General features: G+C 51.0%; 5 protein-coding genes across 5 annotated transcripts; 2 read left to right on the top strand and 3 right to left on the bottom strand.

Annotated features, from left to right (window-relative positions):
* Positions 1–454: 454 nt before the first annotated feature.
* BO79DRAFT_191864 (uncharacterized protein) lies at positions 455–3,111 on the bottom strand. The gene is made up of 3 exons (XM_025680858.1): positions 2,228–3,111; positions 2,073–2,107; positions 455–1,751 (listed from the first exon to the last, which is right to left on the bottom strand). Exons 1-3 carry the CDS (start codon positions 2,988–2,990, stop codon positions 564–566), a joined length of 1,986 nt encoding a protein of 661 aa, XP_025541816.1. The 5' UTR covers positions 2,991–3,111; the 3' UTR covers positions 455–563.
* A 425-nt stretch (positions 3,112–3,536) lies between these two features.
* Positions 3,537–7,231, top strand: BO79DRAFT_286377 (putative nuclear pore complex subunit Nup85). Its single transcript, XM_025688464.1, has 3 exons — positions 3,537–6,039; positions 6,089–6,590; positions 6,649–7,231. The coding sequence occupies exons 1-3, from the start codon at positions 3,628–3,630 to the stop codon at positions 7,116–7,118; spliced, it is 3,384 nt and encodes a 1,127-aa protein (XP_025541815.1). The 5' UTR covers positions 3,537–3,627; the 3' UTR covers positions 7,119–7,231.
* A 984-nt stretch (positions 7,232–8,215) lies between these two features.
* BO79DRAFT_82727 (uncharacterized protein) lies at positions 8,216–9,006 on the top strand. Its single transcript, XM_025689798.1, has one exon. The coding sequence runs from the start codon at positions 8,587–8,589 to the stop codon at positions 8,827–8,829; it is 243 nt and encodes an 80-aa protein (XP_025541814.1). The 5' UTR covers positions 8,216–8,586; the 3' UTR covers positions 8,830–9,006.
* A 2,239-nt stretch (positions 9,007–11,245) lies between these two features.
* Positions 11,246–12,390, bottom strand: BO79DRAFT_236603 (uncharacterized protein; the record flags this gene model as incomplete). Its single annotated transcript, XM_025684602.1, has 3 exons — positions 12,254–12,390; positions 11,889–12,190; positions 11,246–11,824 (listed from the first exon to the last, which is right to left on the bottom strand). Exons 1-3 carry the CDS (start codon positions 12,381–12,383, stop codon positions 11,246–11,248), a joined length of 1,011 nt encoding a protein of 336 aa, XP_025541813.1. The 5' UTR covers positions 12,384–12,390.
* A 716-nt stretch (positions 12,391–13,106) lies between these two features.
* esdC (GTP-binding protein EsdC) lies at positions 13,107–14,179 on the bottom strand. The gene is made up of 2 exons (XM_025689797.1): positions 13,783–14,179; positions 13,107–13,730 (listed from the first exon to the last, which is right to left on the bottom strand). Exons 1-2 carry the CDS (start codon positions 13,972–13,974, stop codon positions 13,134–13,136), a joined length of 789 nt encoding a protein of 262 aa, XP_025541812.1. The 5' UTR covers positions 13,975–14,179; the 3' UTR covers positions 13,107–13,133.
* Positions 14,180–14,662: the final 483 nt, after the last annotated feature.

Below are 14,662 nucleotides of genomic sequence, written 5' to 3'. Positions count from 1 at the left end.
CCGAACACCGAAGTGGTCCTTAATCCCTCTCGTTATCGGAGGATACTGTATGTCAATCCCTTCAACGTGGAATTGCACTAGCTGACCAACCAGTCGAGGCAATAGGATACATTGACCGCGCGATGTCGGCATTCTCAATCTCCCACTGGATTATCGGTTCGTACATCGTAAAGAGCAACCTGCTGCTTCGCCGACTCTCTTCGCTGCAAGCATATACATGGAGATGGGTCGGATTATAGCCCTCGTGAAGGGGGGGGGGGGTTGGCAATCATCCGGGTTGGCTGGATGGTCAAGAAATTCGTTGCAGGAGACGTGCTCCGCTTTTTTATGCAAGTGTCGGATGAGTGCATTCTGCGCTTGGATGGTATTGTGTGATGTGCCAGACGGACTGCTGATGTTGTCCGTGTTGATCGTTTTCGCAGCCATCCATCCAAGCGAAGTAGAATGGCTTCTCGGGCGCTGGAGCATCAAGACTGAAAAGAGGGGATGGAAAGCAGAGGAGTATGTCTCTGTATAGATGGGGCTGTCGTGGCTTGTAAGGGTCCAACTAATTAATGCAATGATCATAAATCAATCTCCTGCTGTCCTATTCCAGCTGTATCAGGCGTATTAGTTGGGTGCGTCTCCCCGAATATTTCCAGCATATGACTCTCAATCAGTGGCCTCCATTCATCGTCGAGAACTTCCCATAATGCTCGCGCCACTCTGATTCCCCGATCACCCATGTACCATGCATCCCTCAGATGATGGAATACTACGCAGTGGTATGCTAGAATAACCAAAGCTAGCGGTTTGCGCTCCCGCAAGAGTTCCATGAATTCAGGATATTGTCTGATTGCCCATCGGCAGGAAGTCGACACGGAGGGCATACCAGTACGCGCCTCAGCCAGCATTTCTGCCAGACGGTCAAGTGCATTTTCGTAAGCAGCTGTATCATGGGTGTCATCTTGAGCCCCGCAAGCGTTGTTCAACTCATGCAACCGCTCCAAGCTTGACTGTGCGTCTCTCAAGTAGTCCTCATTCAAGTCTTCCACCTTGAAGATTATGCTCCATTCATCATTCTTTATGACCGAAGTAGCTTGCTTCAGGATCTGTTGGACCCCACGCGCCAGAGTAAATATCTGAAGTAGGTCATCCACGTTTGCCCATGGATCGCTAGACTCGGGTGCGTGAGGTAAGCCAAAGGTATAATAGACCACAACACTGGCAAATGCAAACATAGCCCTTGCATTAGACGAGTTGATATCGCTTAGCCTCTCGCGGAATAAGGCCAGTGCTTGAGCCTGATGTGCAACAGCAGTGCTGAGATAAATCGGACGCTGCTGGGTATCATGCTTTGTTCGTGCAATATGCAGGGAGGACAGCGCGAGTAGCCCGTGCATTAGGAAAGGATGCGCAATTGCTTCCTCTGAAGCGCGAAAGCGCCAGATGTGGTCCGTGTGTTCGCCCCGAGACACACTTTTGTGCGTTGAGTTGCACCATTGCATCATCAGCTCCAGGTCTGTGATGTTCAAGCTGGGGACTGCTTGCGAGGCGGCAAATACATCACCCCATCTTCCCAGGATGCTGAGGGAGTTGGCGGTTGTAGCCGCAGGAGATTCAGACTGAGAAACCCCTGCTGGGCTGGACTTCTTGGACCGTATGCGAGAAGGGGGTTCTTCATTTGTCCATAGCAGTGATGCGCTAGAGTCATACTCGCAGGTTGCCAGTCGTTTTGAGCAGTTTGAACAAGAGGGTCGTAATTCATCACACTGGTATCATCAGTAAGTAAGACGGGACAAAGGGAGCATTCCACGAGATTGCGGAAATAGGAGAGAGTACCTTCACCCGCCTTCGCTTGCATTGCAAGCAGCCGTGGCGCGATTTGCGATGGGGTCTTCTAAGTGCCATTGAACGTGGTACAGAAGCTACTGCTGGCCATGCTAGATCCGGGGAACTTTGGGCCCACGGTTTAAATCCTTTCACATGAAGCCGTCGCTTAGACCCGCTATCTTGAAGAATATGGCGGGGGAAAGACAGAAAAGTCAAGGCTGAAGTATTTCAATCTTTCTTTGGAGCCAAGCTCGTCTTACGTCATCAACAGGGTCCTCAGCACCAAAACTTTGTGCTTATTGATATTATGATAGAATATAAACCAATAAATTCAGAAAATTCAATTTGGTATCTCGTATCGCATAAAGGAACCGCAAAACAACCATGTCAAAGAATCTTTTCTCCTCTTAACTACCACTGGCAGCAGCAGAGTCCCTGCGTCGCCGGGCTTTCTCGTACAAGGCTAACACTGTGACTAGTGCCATAAGGTCGAATTCCTGCCCATAATCCACAAACATCAGAAGCCTGCCTGTCTCCCTGTTCTTCCAAACAGCGTTGGTAAATACACCCACGACTTTGCCGGTCTGCTCATCAACGAGTTTGAAGTTGCGATTGCTCAAGCTGTTCGTCTTGCGGTCCTCTTTAACCCCAACCGAGTGTGTCCGGGTGCAGAGGAATGAGTGCCGTTCGGGGCCCCGGGCAGTCTGCATCGTCATCTGCCAACGATACTTGGCGTGTCGGTGGTCTTGCGCCAGCAGATCCTCGTATGTGATACCATTGATATCGTTGGGATCGCCCAGACCGACCTTGAGATGTCTTGAAAAATGTAGGAATTTGCAGACTGCCACGGTCGGGCCGTTCTCGTCGGACCCTGCATGGAAGGTAAGGTCTGGCTTCTTGGGCCTGCAGGAGGAGTTCTCTACCCGGTAGAGCTGCTTCCCTTGGGCGGTGGACACATTGTAATGGTTTCGGAACAGCGTGTTATGGATCTGATAGACGTGCGAAGCGCTTTGCTCGCTTGGAAGCTTCTCATCCACAGATCCCTCATAGTCGGAGAGCTGAGAACCGACCAAGGGTGGGTCATTGGGGACCAGAGAAGGTTCGTAAGTAGCCATCTGTGTAGCAGGAGAGTAGTAGTCTGTTAGACGGTGGCTCTGAGGACTGAATCCCAGATTCATGGAATCGACGCCATTCCATGGTTCTTATATCTTGCATCCGAGCCTTGTGTCGGACAAGGCGCATTGCTGCGGCTCATGCCGATACGAGACCCTTTGACGATCATCAGGCTGTGCATCACAGCCATTCTGCTTTCTCCTTTTCTGATCCCTTCGGGCACTTGATCCATGGATAACCTCAGCCAATCATCGCTGTTTATGACTTAGCGGATACGACGGGCCCGATCGGGCGTAGCGTTGATGACTCAGGCTTCTATCTCATGTGACATAATCTGACTTATTTTAATCACGTGAATATATGTGTTATCACCTGACTTGGTTTCTCACCGCCCGGCGCGCGTCTCGAACTTCGGGAGAATTAATTGTTGGCCGGCGAAAGAGTAGAATCCCAGATTCCCGAAATACAGCAGCTTCGGACGGGCGTGTTGCTTCTTTCTCGCTCTGCCCGGCTGCTTGGCGATTCCTCAGCTCTTGTTCGATGACCCGACCTCACTAAATTGATTGCGCATCTTTATTCCCTTCCTCTTACGCTGTCTATCCGCCCCGAATTGAGGTGCAGCTCTATGCTTCCTCGCTCTTCGCGTTCATCTTCCCTCTTTCACCTCTGAGCTCCTTACCAATTGATATAGCTTGTCGCAGCATGTCTTTCAAAACCTCATTTGAGTCGAGTCCGCCGTCAACCCCCGGCCATTCCCGCAGTGTCTTCAGTAATCTGTCAGAAACGCCGGCAGGCGCTCCGCCCTCCGCATCCAATTCCTTCACTCCGCAAGGCCATCCTCACTCCAGCAGCATGTTCGGCAGCTCCCAAATGAGCTCTGGCTCCCTCTTCACCAAGTCCGGGAACATCAACCCTAACGATAGTATCTTCGGCTCCTCCATCGCTTCCACCGACTTTGCCCTCCCCCGAGGCAAGAAGACCACTCAAACAAAGTCCTTTGCGAAATCGCAATCGCTGTTCAGTATTACAAACGGCAGCCGGTTTGCCGAGTCGACTAGCTTTGGAAATTCCAACGGCTTCGCGGATTCACGGATGGATGATGACGCCACTGACCAAGATGCGGAGGGTGAAGAGGAAGATCTGCCGGAGGAGCAAGCTGAACAGACCGACAACGCTATGGACTTGGGAACTACAGAAAAGGCCACAGGGTCTCGTTTCAGCTTCCTGGACTCTCAGCTTGGCGATTCTATCTCTGCGCCGTCCGCCGCGCTCGGCCAACGAAAGTCGATCTACTCAAATTCCACCACGCAAGCAAAACGCCCAAAGCTTGACGAAAAGTGGGCAAACCAGTCACCTATACGGAAAGGCAAGCTGTCGCCTAAGAAGGACTCCGCGATGCCGTCGATTGTGCGCAATTTCGCTTCGCGTTCGCGCGTGGCTGCCGTGGAAGAGCCAAGCGAGTTCATCATGCATACTGAGGATGAAGTTTGCCGCATGCACGATGAAGTGAAGAAGTCTGACTACAACAACACTGACTTTGAGGTTGCTCTGTCGGACTCTTGCGACAGACTCGTGGACACGTGGCAGGCAATCGCAAATCAGGATAGCGCTGGACAGAATCCAGGTACCGGCATCGGTCCTGGCGACAATGCTTCGAACATTGCGAAAGCAAGCTTCCTGGCATCCCTGCTGCTGCGGCTCCACCATCCTCCTCAGTTGGCACCCAAGCCCAGCCTTCTAAGCCCCCTGGGATTTCCAGCGCGCAATTTATTACTGGCCCCCGCTCGGACGAATACCCCTACGCCCATACCCAAGCTCCTTCTTGACTGGCTTGATGAGAACCATATGCCTCTTACCGATGAGCTGCAAGCATTGAAAGAGATTGATCCCAATCCTACGGCTTCTCCAAACTTTTGGGAATTGATTAATGCTGCTGTTTTGCGTGGCCATCTCTCTGAGGCTGCGGACCTTTTGCGGTCGGCTGATTTTAACTATGCACGGTCCGCCTTGGAGGATGGATTGCCGCAGTCAGGCTATCGTGGCGCACAGCTGCAGAACATTCAGAGGTGCGTTAATAGGGCCCTCCAGGTCCTTGACTCATGCCCCAGCGTGCAGCACGGGGATTGGGACATTAGAGGCCCCGAGTGGGCTACGTATAGAAAACGTGTGATTGCCGCCGTGACAGATTTGGAGGAGTTCGCCGAAGGCAGTGAACAGGCGTCTCCCGAGCCTCCAGCCGCGGAGAATCGCTTCCAGGCAGTCAACTTTGGATTGAAGCCCACGGCTGCTGCCCCGATGTTCTCTTTTGCTCAGAACGCACGCATGGCCGAGAGCAAAGTCCCGTGGGCCATCTACCAGAACCTTCGGTCCATGTACCGCATTATCCTCGGCGATACGAGCGTAGTCATGGACCACGCAGAGGACTGGATTGAGGCCACGATTGCGATGACTGTGTGGTGGGATGGAGAGGATGATGAGGAGGGTTCCAGCGCCGACTTGTTTTCGAGATTGTCCAGACCCAACGCCTCCCCCAGCAGTATACGGAACGCCTACCTTCGCCGGCTTGACCTGGCCTTCAGTCATGCAACCAGCGCCGAGCCCGCTGACGCTGGTTTCCGCGTCAACTCGATGAGCAGCCTTGAAGTCGGACTTGCTTCCGTGTTTGAGGGCAACGTGGATGGTGTGCTAGAATTGCTTCAGACTTGGTCGCTGTGTGTAGCGGCTGCCGTTGTTGAGTTCGCGTCTATTGGCGGCTGGCTAGAGGCTGGGGCTGGTCCTAAATCTATGCCCGGCCTTAGCAAAAATGACCTGATGGTTCTTTCGTATGGACAGGCTGGTGATGCACCTACGCGACGTGTTCACAAGAACGATGTGATTAGCGAGTATGCGTCTGGCTTGTCTGAGAGGACCACCTTGGAGTGCGAAACGGGTGTGCGCCAGGGATGGGAGATGGCCATCGAGATCCTCAGCCGCTTGGATGATCGCGAGAAACTGGAGACGAGCGTTGCCGACCTGCTCGAAAAGATACCACTGACCAGCGTTGACCAGGTGGATAGAGTGGTGCAGCTGTGCTGCGAAATGGATTTGGATCAACACGGAAGGAAGGTCGCTGAGGTAGGTCGTCATCTACGGGTACTATATGAACGTCAGCTAACCTGCTCAGCGCTATGGTGATAATATCGTCGCAAACTCTCAGGAATATGGGCTTGCCCTTCTGTGCTATGCTCGCGCACACGACCGACGCAAGGTCAAGTCCATCGTTGACCTGCTCATCTCATACAGTCTTGTTCAGTCCCGCGCCTTCCCTGAATCCCCCGACCTGGACGAGCAGCTTGAAGCTCTGATCAAAAACCCCAAGTTTGGCTTGGGGGCGATTGCGCACACGGATGAAGAGGCTGCTACTATCCTCCAGTACTATTTCAGTGGATATGCGACTCTGCGTCGCTTCTACGAGATTCGCGACGAGGCGATCAATCTTAAGGAAGGACAGCGACCTCGGTTCAAGCCTCTAGCCAGACGGCGAGCAGCGGCCCAGGCTTTGGTGGCGGTCATTGGCAGTGCGGCGGACAGCATCTACGGTGGTCTGTACGATCCCGATCGTGATGCTGTCGTCCAAGTCGATGGACTGTTGACATTGCTTGGCGAAGCCCTGCCCTTTATTGGCCGTAAGATCCTATCTTAGTACCCTTCCCCAAGACCCTATCCTAACCATCCGCTCGGCAGAATCCACTCCCCTCCTCTCCGTCTCCCAACAATTCACCATCCTCTCCGCCATCGAGGACCTCCAGACCGTGACTCCGCGCGTCTACGCCCAATGCGAAGAATGCTTCCGCTCCACGCTCATCCAATACCACTCCAGCAAGCGCGCCCACACCTCCGACTCCTCTGTCCTCCCTCCGTCCCCCCGCACCATGCTCAAGAAGTCCGTCTCATCCCTCACAGCATCAAGCACCTTCTCCCTCATCGGCAACGACATCATCGAATCCGCCCGCACTCGCTCCGGCTCCGGTTCCGTCGGCAGCTCCGGCGTTCTCGTCCCTCGCGCAGACGCTGACTCCCCCACTACCTCCACCGAACGCGGCTGGGACTGGCGTGCCGGTCTACCAGAGGACGCAACGGGCGAGGATATCCTCCGTATTCTCCGGGTCGGTCTAGCGAAGGGATTGAGCCATGGGGCTCTTGGATCGATCTAGATTTTCTTTTGTTGATGATGGTGAAGAAGAGGAATTAAGCCAAGAAGCAAAAGTCAAATTTTAATACATCGGATGTAGTTGTGTGGAGTGGAGTGGAGCGGAGTGGAACGGAGTAGTTGTGCTGTATTATTGTATTCTATATCTATACTACTATGTTCTCTCTGCTTGCAGCATGCATGAGTATAACACTTTTTCTTATTCCATTGTTGGTTGGTTGGTTGGTCAGTTGCTCTTTTCAAGACCAATTAGAGTCTGAGATTTCTCTCCCTTACCTTCCTTCCTCTTCCTCGTCCGATCTCGATTTAAATTCAAAGTAGTAGTATAACACAACTACACTGTACACACAACAAAGCAGTAGGAGAGAAAAGCACCCTGCACAACAATTGATACTAATGATGACCAAAAAATAAAAGTAAAAGCAATATGTACAACCCATATGCCAGCATACTAAGTCATCCATGATCATTCTAAAAGAGTTAACTATATGATATTTTTTTTCTCTATTCCTCACCGACGGTGTCAATGAATGCATGCATGCACTTTATATTAGTAGCAGTACGTAGTACTTGCCTATAATAACCATCAATTACATAAAATACATGCATGCATTGCATACTTTTCAACTTCCAATTCATACCACATATATAGAAAGCTACACATGAGTAGCACAATGACCAATTATATTACATTGTAAGTAGAGGATATCAATAAACGCAGCACATTATTAGTGGCAGAATAAATATAGTACTAAATGTAGAAAAGAAACTGATCTCTGCTGTTCTTCAGTTAGTATTCCTCGACTTAAATTGCATTTTATGTCTCTAACACGCATGTTTTATCTATGATCAGTATCAATTTAATTAAGCCCATGTGAGGGCGTTTAATTCCTGGTAGGGGAGATATGATATGGTATTAGCATTTATGCCGTTCTTGGAAAGTGCTGTTGCTTTCCGCTGTGGATACAGGTGATGAGTCCTAGTACTAGGTATCTTTAGGGGCTATTGAGCCTCCTCTTTACATGTGGGTTATGGTTACATGAATAGATAGGCTGTGGAGACTTGGTAGAATACGTGAAAATCAAGTTATCCGCTTGGTCACCGCAAGTTTGATTCTTCATGGGATCTGTAATGCGAATGGACAAGTCATTCAGCATGGCTTAACTTTAACCCTCGTCTAACGGGGGAATTTTCCTATCGGTAGATCATATTTCATGCACAAGTACATAGCCATATTACTGCGAAAAGTAGATGATTAATGATAACGAATGTAGGTAGGCCAGCTAGATAATGCATAGATAGATGTTGGTATCCCCCAACTGGCGTATCCCGGATACGACCCCCATTTTTCTCAATCAAATCCTCCTCTATTACCATAGTTTAACAAGATAAAACTCTCCACCCAGTCGATCGTCGCACGTTTCTCGTCTCATCGTGACTGGGGATTCTGCGACGCAACACAACGCAACGCTATGCAGAATAGGCTGACTGAACACGCGCACACACACAGCATTATAAAGAAAACGGTGACGAGAGCGCAGCCCCACAGCGTTGACAATAACAAAAGCATATATCTAGCAAGAGATTTGGCGAACCGGCCAGGCCAAAATCGAATCGAACTGAGCATGCATCAAACAGGAATGAAAATCGAACGACGGTTGAGGCAGACGTCCCGCGACTGCTGCCTCTTGCTATCCCAGAGTGGATGGGTTTAACCCTTGATGCTGGAGTATCCTGAATCCGGCAGGGTTGGGTCTCGAGCGTTGTTTCCGTTGCATCTCAATGAGTGTCGGGAACAGGTGTAGCCGACCAGGACGATTTTTTCCTGCACCACATGGCCACGCTGGCCGTATGCTTCACACGGGTCTACCGCGTGCTGAAAGTAAAGACATCTGCACACCGAAAATCGCTCCACCAGTAGATAACACATGATGAGGTGGTGATGGTAGTAGTAATCGACCGATGAGATTGGACTTGGTGGTAGATAAAGAGAAAGAAGAAAGACACAAATTGAAAAGATCAAACGTCCCGCGTGGTAATGAGACAGGTCTGAGGGTGGTGGTCAAGGAATGACTGAAGGGTCGAGGCGTAATGTGGTGAGTGCGATGGAGGTGGGGAGTGGATCGCGGATGGAATCAATTATAAAAACACCGACCATTCAGGCGACCCAGGACCATGATAGAAACCAAGTTCCAAGTGACGACAATACCAAGGATCTAGAACTGGCGAGCTTGTCATTCTAAGGCGCCTTGATGCTGAATGCGACTGCAGACGGTCGATGTAAGGCATCCATAAAAGAAACCTAAAGGAACCCTTAATTCTATGCTCGGGAACAATCTGGAAGAACTCGGTCCATCACGAATAGGACTAGCGACAAGGGAAGAGTAAAGAGGGAGAAAGGAGAAAGGGGGAAAAGAAAGGAAGAGAGAGAAAGCGAGAGCGAGACGGAAAAGGGCCACCGAGAAAGCAAAAATGTAGACAATCAAGGAAGAGGAGAGAATGGAGGGGAAAAAGAAAAGAGGGAATAGGAAAAAAGAGGGAAATGAGGAGGACCCATCCTGCCGGGCAAACGTCAACCCATAGCAGATTGGTCTATTTCGGATTTCGCAATACTCGTAGGGCAAACCGGAGTCGATCAGTGGGGGACGCTTGTCGGGCTGAAGGCCGAGTAGTGCAGAACTAGGCCACGCCCATCCATGACAGCTGATTCCGACGCTTTCCCTGCTTTTCTGAGGGGTTACCGGGCACCGTTTACCCACTAGAAGGGCGCCGTTAAAGGCTCCCCGGGACCCCTGAAAGGCATGGGAGTCAGAGGATGCAGACTGCAGAAGAGCAGTCAGGTGGACATTATTGGTGAGCTGGACCTCGTGTAGAGGCTGTAGCAGAGAAGGGGAGGAGGGGAAGCAAATCCAGCTGGGGGTCCGCTATAGAGGATTCGCTATTGGAAATTGCTTCTCCGTGCCGTGGGCCGCTGGAGCGAGTTCAGTGTCGGTGCGGTTCTCCGGGGAGGACCTTGGGAGCCGTAAGGCTGCAGCGGGACCCGGCCGGTGATTTGAGGGAAATTCCTTAGCCAGGAAATTAGCCCAGCATAGCGTGGATGAAGGTGGTTAGTTGTCCGAGATGGAAGAGGGGATTGGAGGAAGGCTGAGGCTGAGAAGCAACGGGGGACGGAGTGGCCGGTTTGGATGAACCACTCAAAGCCAGGATGGACTGGCCCCTGGCACCGTAGGGCTGAAACTGGGATGAGCTGGACAGACGCCCGGACGGAGGAGAAGCGAGTCAACCGCGGACGATGGAGGGGGGAAAAGTGGGCATCTTGTTCGTTGCTTGGGGCCCGAGCACAAGTTGCGATGGTTGACTGGTTGACTTTGTTGCCCCAAAATAGTAATCCCCGTGACTTGACCAGATTCGGAAAATAGGGCTTAACCAAAAGATCCACCCTCTGGTGGAGGCCTGAGTCAGACGCGTCAGGCAACCATCCAGTCAATTCCCCTTCGACTTTCCCAGTCAAGAAAGTGATCAAACTTCTTCTTCAATGATTCCCAAGGTTTGTCTTGTTCGGAATGTCGGAAATTTCGGAATACTTCCAATGAAAAGGCAGCTGTTAGAAGATCATGACAAATGGATTGATGAATTTATCCACGTCTACAGTCAAGCTTTTACTGTACGCTCATTAGGACTCGATATGACTATCCACATCAATTTACTCGAGGCCGACGACCACGTGTATAGAATTAGACTCAGACCATAATATGACTAGACTGCTCTTACTGCTATCTATATCCTGAAACCAGCTGAAGAACCATACTAGCGATTAGCGAGAGGATTTAAAATGCTTGCCTAAGATTGGCATCAGCCTAGAGTGTCTGGATCCCGCGGACACCGGTCATCCCAGGGTATTGCATACGTTGCAGCCTAGCTGATAAAGAAAGTACTGTGCAATGGTAGAAATCCAACTACTATCTAAACTCCGCTGCAACAAACTCGGACAATCCCCGAAATTGTCCAAATAATACCAAATCGGCTAAAAGACTTAACTGAAAAAGAACAGGTCTCGATTCTTACTTACTCTTATCGAAAATCTATATGAACCCCTATAAATAATTACAACAAACCCATCAACCCCAATCACTAGTAACTGCGTGAAATAACCCTCTCCAAAAACTCAAACCCCTCCCTCTGCAACTCCCACGTCCTCCCTCCAACCTGCATTCCCATCGCAAACGTATGATCCTCCCCGGGCACCTCCACCATCCCACACTCGACCCCATTCTCCCTCAACACCCTCCACAGCTCCCGACTAACTTCAATACTAACCTTCGTATCACAATCCCCATGCACAATAAACGTCGGTGGAAATCCCTTGCCCACATGCACCACCGGATCAATCTCCCTCACATCCCGATCAGGATAACAAGCCTGCAGGACCGTCCCATTAGCCACCTGCGTCAGAGCGAAGGCATCCCGCGGGCGGGAGAAATCCGGGCCCTTGGCCTTGCTACGGCCAGAAAGCTCTGTCTGGCCCTCCAGCGAGATAGAACTATCCGTAGGGACGGGATATTCATCATAGATCTTCTGCAAGAATGCAGGGTCAAGGGGTGGGAGAGTACGTTGGACGTCGGGGAGAGGTTGGGTCCAGAAGGGATGGGTGAAGTGCACGGCGCCGTAGAAGTCGAGGATTGCGGCGACGGGGCGGGGGACGGAGTAGCCCTGATATAGGTTATTAGCATTTCTGGATGTGCGTATGGTAGGATTAGGAAAGGAGGGAACTTACCAATGACAATGCCAGTGTACCTCCCGATGACGTTCCGAACGCCATAACCCGATCCATATCGACCCGATAGCCCGCTGCATCTGCACCTGCGCCGGCAAGGAACGCATCTAATTGCCCATCGTAGATCCACGCCAACAGGTCCCGAATATCAGTGATTGGCCCCTCGAGCATGTTCACCTGTGGACAGAGGCGATGGTTGGGTACCACGACGATCCAGTTCCGGGCGAGGCAGTCGTCGACTTGGGGCATGGAGACCATGCGCGAGTGGCCGAGCATGAAGACGCCGCCGTGGATGTTGATTACTGTGAAATTCTTTAGTACTAACTTCAAGTTGATATATATTGTAGTGGAGGGATTAGACGTACAAACGGGATATTTCTTTGGCGTGTCATTTTCAGTAGTAGTTGTGGTTGGTGCCGGTGGGAGGTAGATGTCGGTGGTGATTTTACTGCCGTTGGCTTCTTTGTATTGCACGGTGAGCGGGGGTGGGGGCATAGTGGCGGTCTTTACTGTTGGTATATATAGATTGTGTTAGTTTAATTGCTGTATGAGAGAAGAAATGTAGCTAGAGGACAGCCCCAGATTTTAAAGTAGGTCTCGGTGCTCGGGATATCCGATTGCGGGGGAAAGCTTGGACTTTCCGACGGATTTCATTCCACGAGGTGAAGTTCTCTCCCGGCTATTGCTGCCGAGCATCTCACTATGACTACATACTACTAGTGGATAGCTATTATAGGAAACAGTATAGTGGTTTTGTGTTGACTACAGGCTAGGGATAGGCAAGTCATCACTCATCATTCGTTTCCTCTGTAAACAACGTAGCTAACATGACCTCGACGTCGCTCATTTCATTTCATCCTTCATCCACCTGGCTATACCATCAGTGCCTTGTATAGAGTGGTCTTTGTCTTTTTTTCCATATTCCTTCCCATATCTTCAACTATCCCATCTCCTCCGCGTAGCGCATCTGGCTCCTTCATGGCAAATTGCCATGATCCAGATGGCCGGTTCCTTTTTATTTTTTTTCTTGGTTTTCTTTTTTCTATTGCTTTCGTAGCATTTACGCTTAAGCGACTTCAATTGGCGCGGCAGGTTACTGCCAAAGGAGTGACTATCCTCTTTTATGCAAAGAGGAGGGACATCCAATGCACGGCGTGTTCGGTCTTTCGACGCGGGAAGCGACTCCCATGAGGGGTGTTCAAAAATGATCAAAGCAAGGTAAAAGCACCAACAAGTTGTTATGATTTACCTGCGCACCACAATGCCTTGACGACGGACACCGCTGCGGGCACGGCGGTACTCCTCATCACTGTCGGACTCGGAGCAGCTAGCCTCAGACGACTCGGTAACATAGCCGCATCGGCTGCCGCCACAGTCGAGCTTGACCCGGTCGCCCTTGCGAGTGATTCCGTAGCGCTCGCAGTGGCAGATCGGGGTGGGTGGGTCACTCATGGACGACAGGGAAGATGGGGAAGTGCTGCCGGATGAGCGAGACGACAGGGACGAACCAACCGAGCTGGGCGGGCTGTTGGAGAGCGAGTACTCGTCCGACAGACGGGAGTCGGCAAACCGCATGGTGAGGTCATCCATGGTGGGAGCAAAGTCCGTCTCCCGGATTTGACGGGAAGCATAGGGCTTGGACGGCTTGGGGTGGTGGATCTTGGACGGAGAAGGAGCACGACCCTTGACGAAGTCTGTGGAGCCCCGGTGGTGCTTGGGGGCGGGCTGGGAAGACTTCTTGCCACCGGGAACATCGAGGATGTTCAACTTGCGGCCGGTGGTGGGCTCGACCGTGTACTCAACAGCGGGATCATGAGAGACATGGTAACCATCCATGATGTACTGCGGCAGGGTTAGCTTGCGGGCCATTCGAGTCTGCGGGCGAGTCACATACGTAGTACCAGTAGCGACCACCCAGCTTCAGCATGGAGGTCTGGAAGCGGAACTTGCCAGTCCATGCGCCAGGCTTGACATCATCCCGGGAAAGGGGGATCTGACGAGAGTAGTTGTCCCAGGAGCCGACCAGGTGGACGGTCTTGACATTGGAAGAGGTGCGCAGCGAGAACTTGAGCTGAACAGCAGACATGTTGAGAGAGATTGACCAGGTTATACTAAGAATTAGATTATATGCAGCAGAATGAAGGCGTAATGGTTTAAAATAATCGTGTCAATGGCGGGAAGTGAGTCGTCGTTATAAAAAGGCCGAGATGGAAGGGACTACCAGAGTCGATTCACTTCTAGCTAGCCTTGTGTTGGGTTGGGTTGGTTGGCTGTGCAAATGTATAACAACGAGGCTTTGCTTGACAGGATCCAGTCCTTGACACGCAACCAAAAAAAGTATTAGATAGATGGTGTTGTTGGAAAGAATAAAGGACAAGGCCAGCAAGTCGTCTGAGCTGATTTGACAGGAACACGAGAAGTCGACCGGCGACAACGAAATGAACCGTCACGAGGTTGAATGGTTTAGAAGTATCCGAACAAGATGCAATAAAAGCAATCAAGCATTACACAGAGCACAGCTCGTGTATTGAATGGGGTAGAGTTGAGGGGGAATTGGTAGGGGATTTTTTGATATATTGATAGTAAAAGAGGTAAGGGGAATAATTAAGATGTAGTATAACAAGCGACGAATAGACAAACAAACTAACAAAAAAACCAGTGCAGCCAGTGCACAGGGGGGGATACTTCTAAACCACGGGCAGTCAGACAAGCAAGCTTGCTGAAGAAAGAAAGAAAGAAAGAAAGAGAAGAAAAGGCAGAGAACGCCCTGGCGG

This window comes from Aspergillus costaricaensis (assembly GCF_003184835.1).
Source record: "Aspergillus costaricaensis CBS 115574 unplaced genomic scaffold BO79scaffold_9, whole genome shotgun sequence".
Lineage (NCBI taxonomy): Eukaryota > Fungi > Ascomycota > Eurotiomycetes > Eurotiales > Aspergillaceae > Aspergillus > Aspergillus costaricensis.
This window is presented reverse-complemented; position numbering and strand designations above follow the sequence as displayed.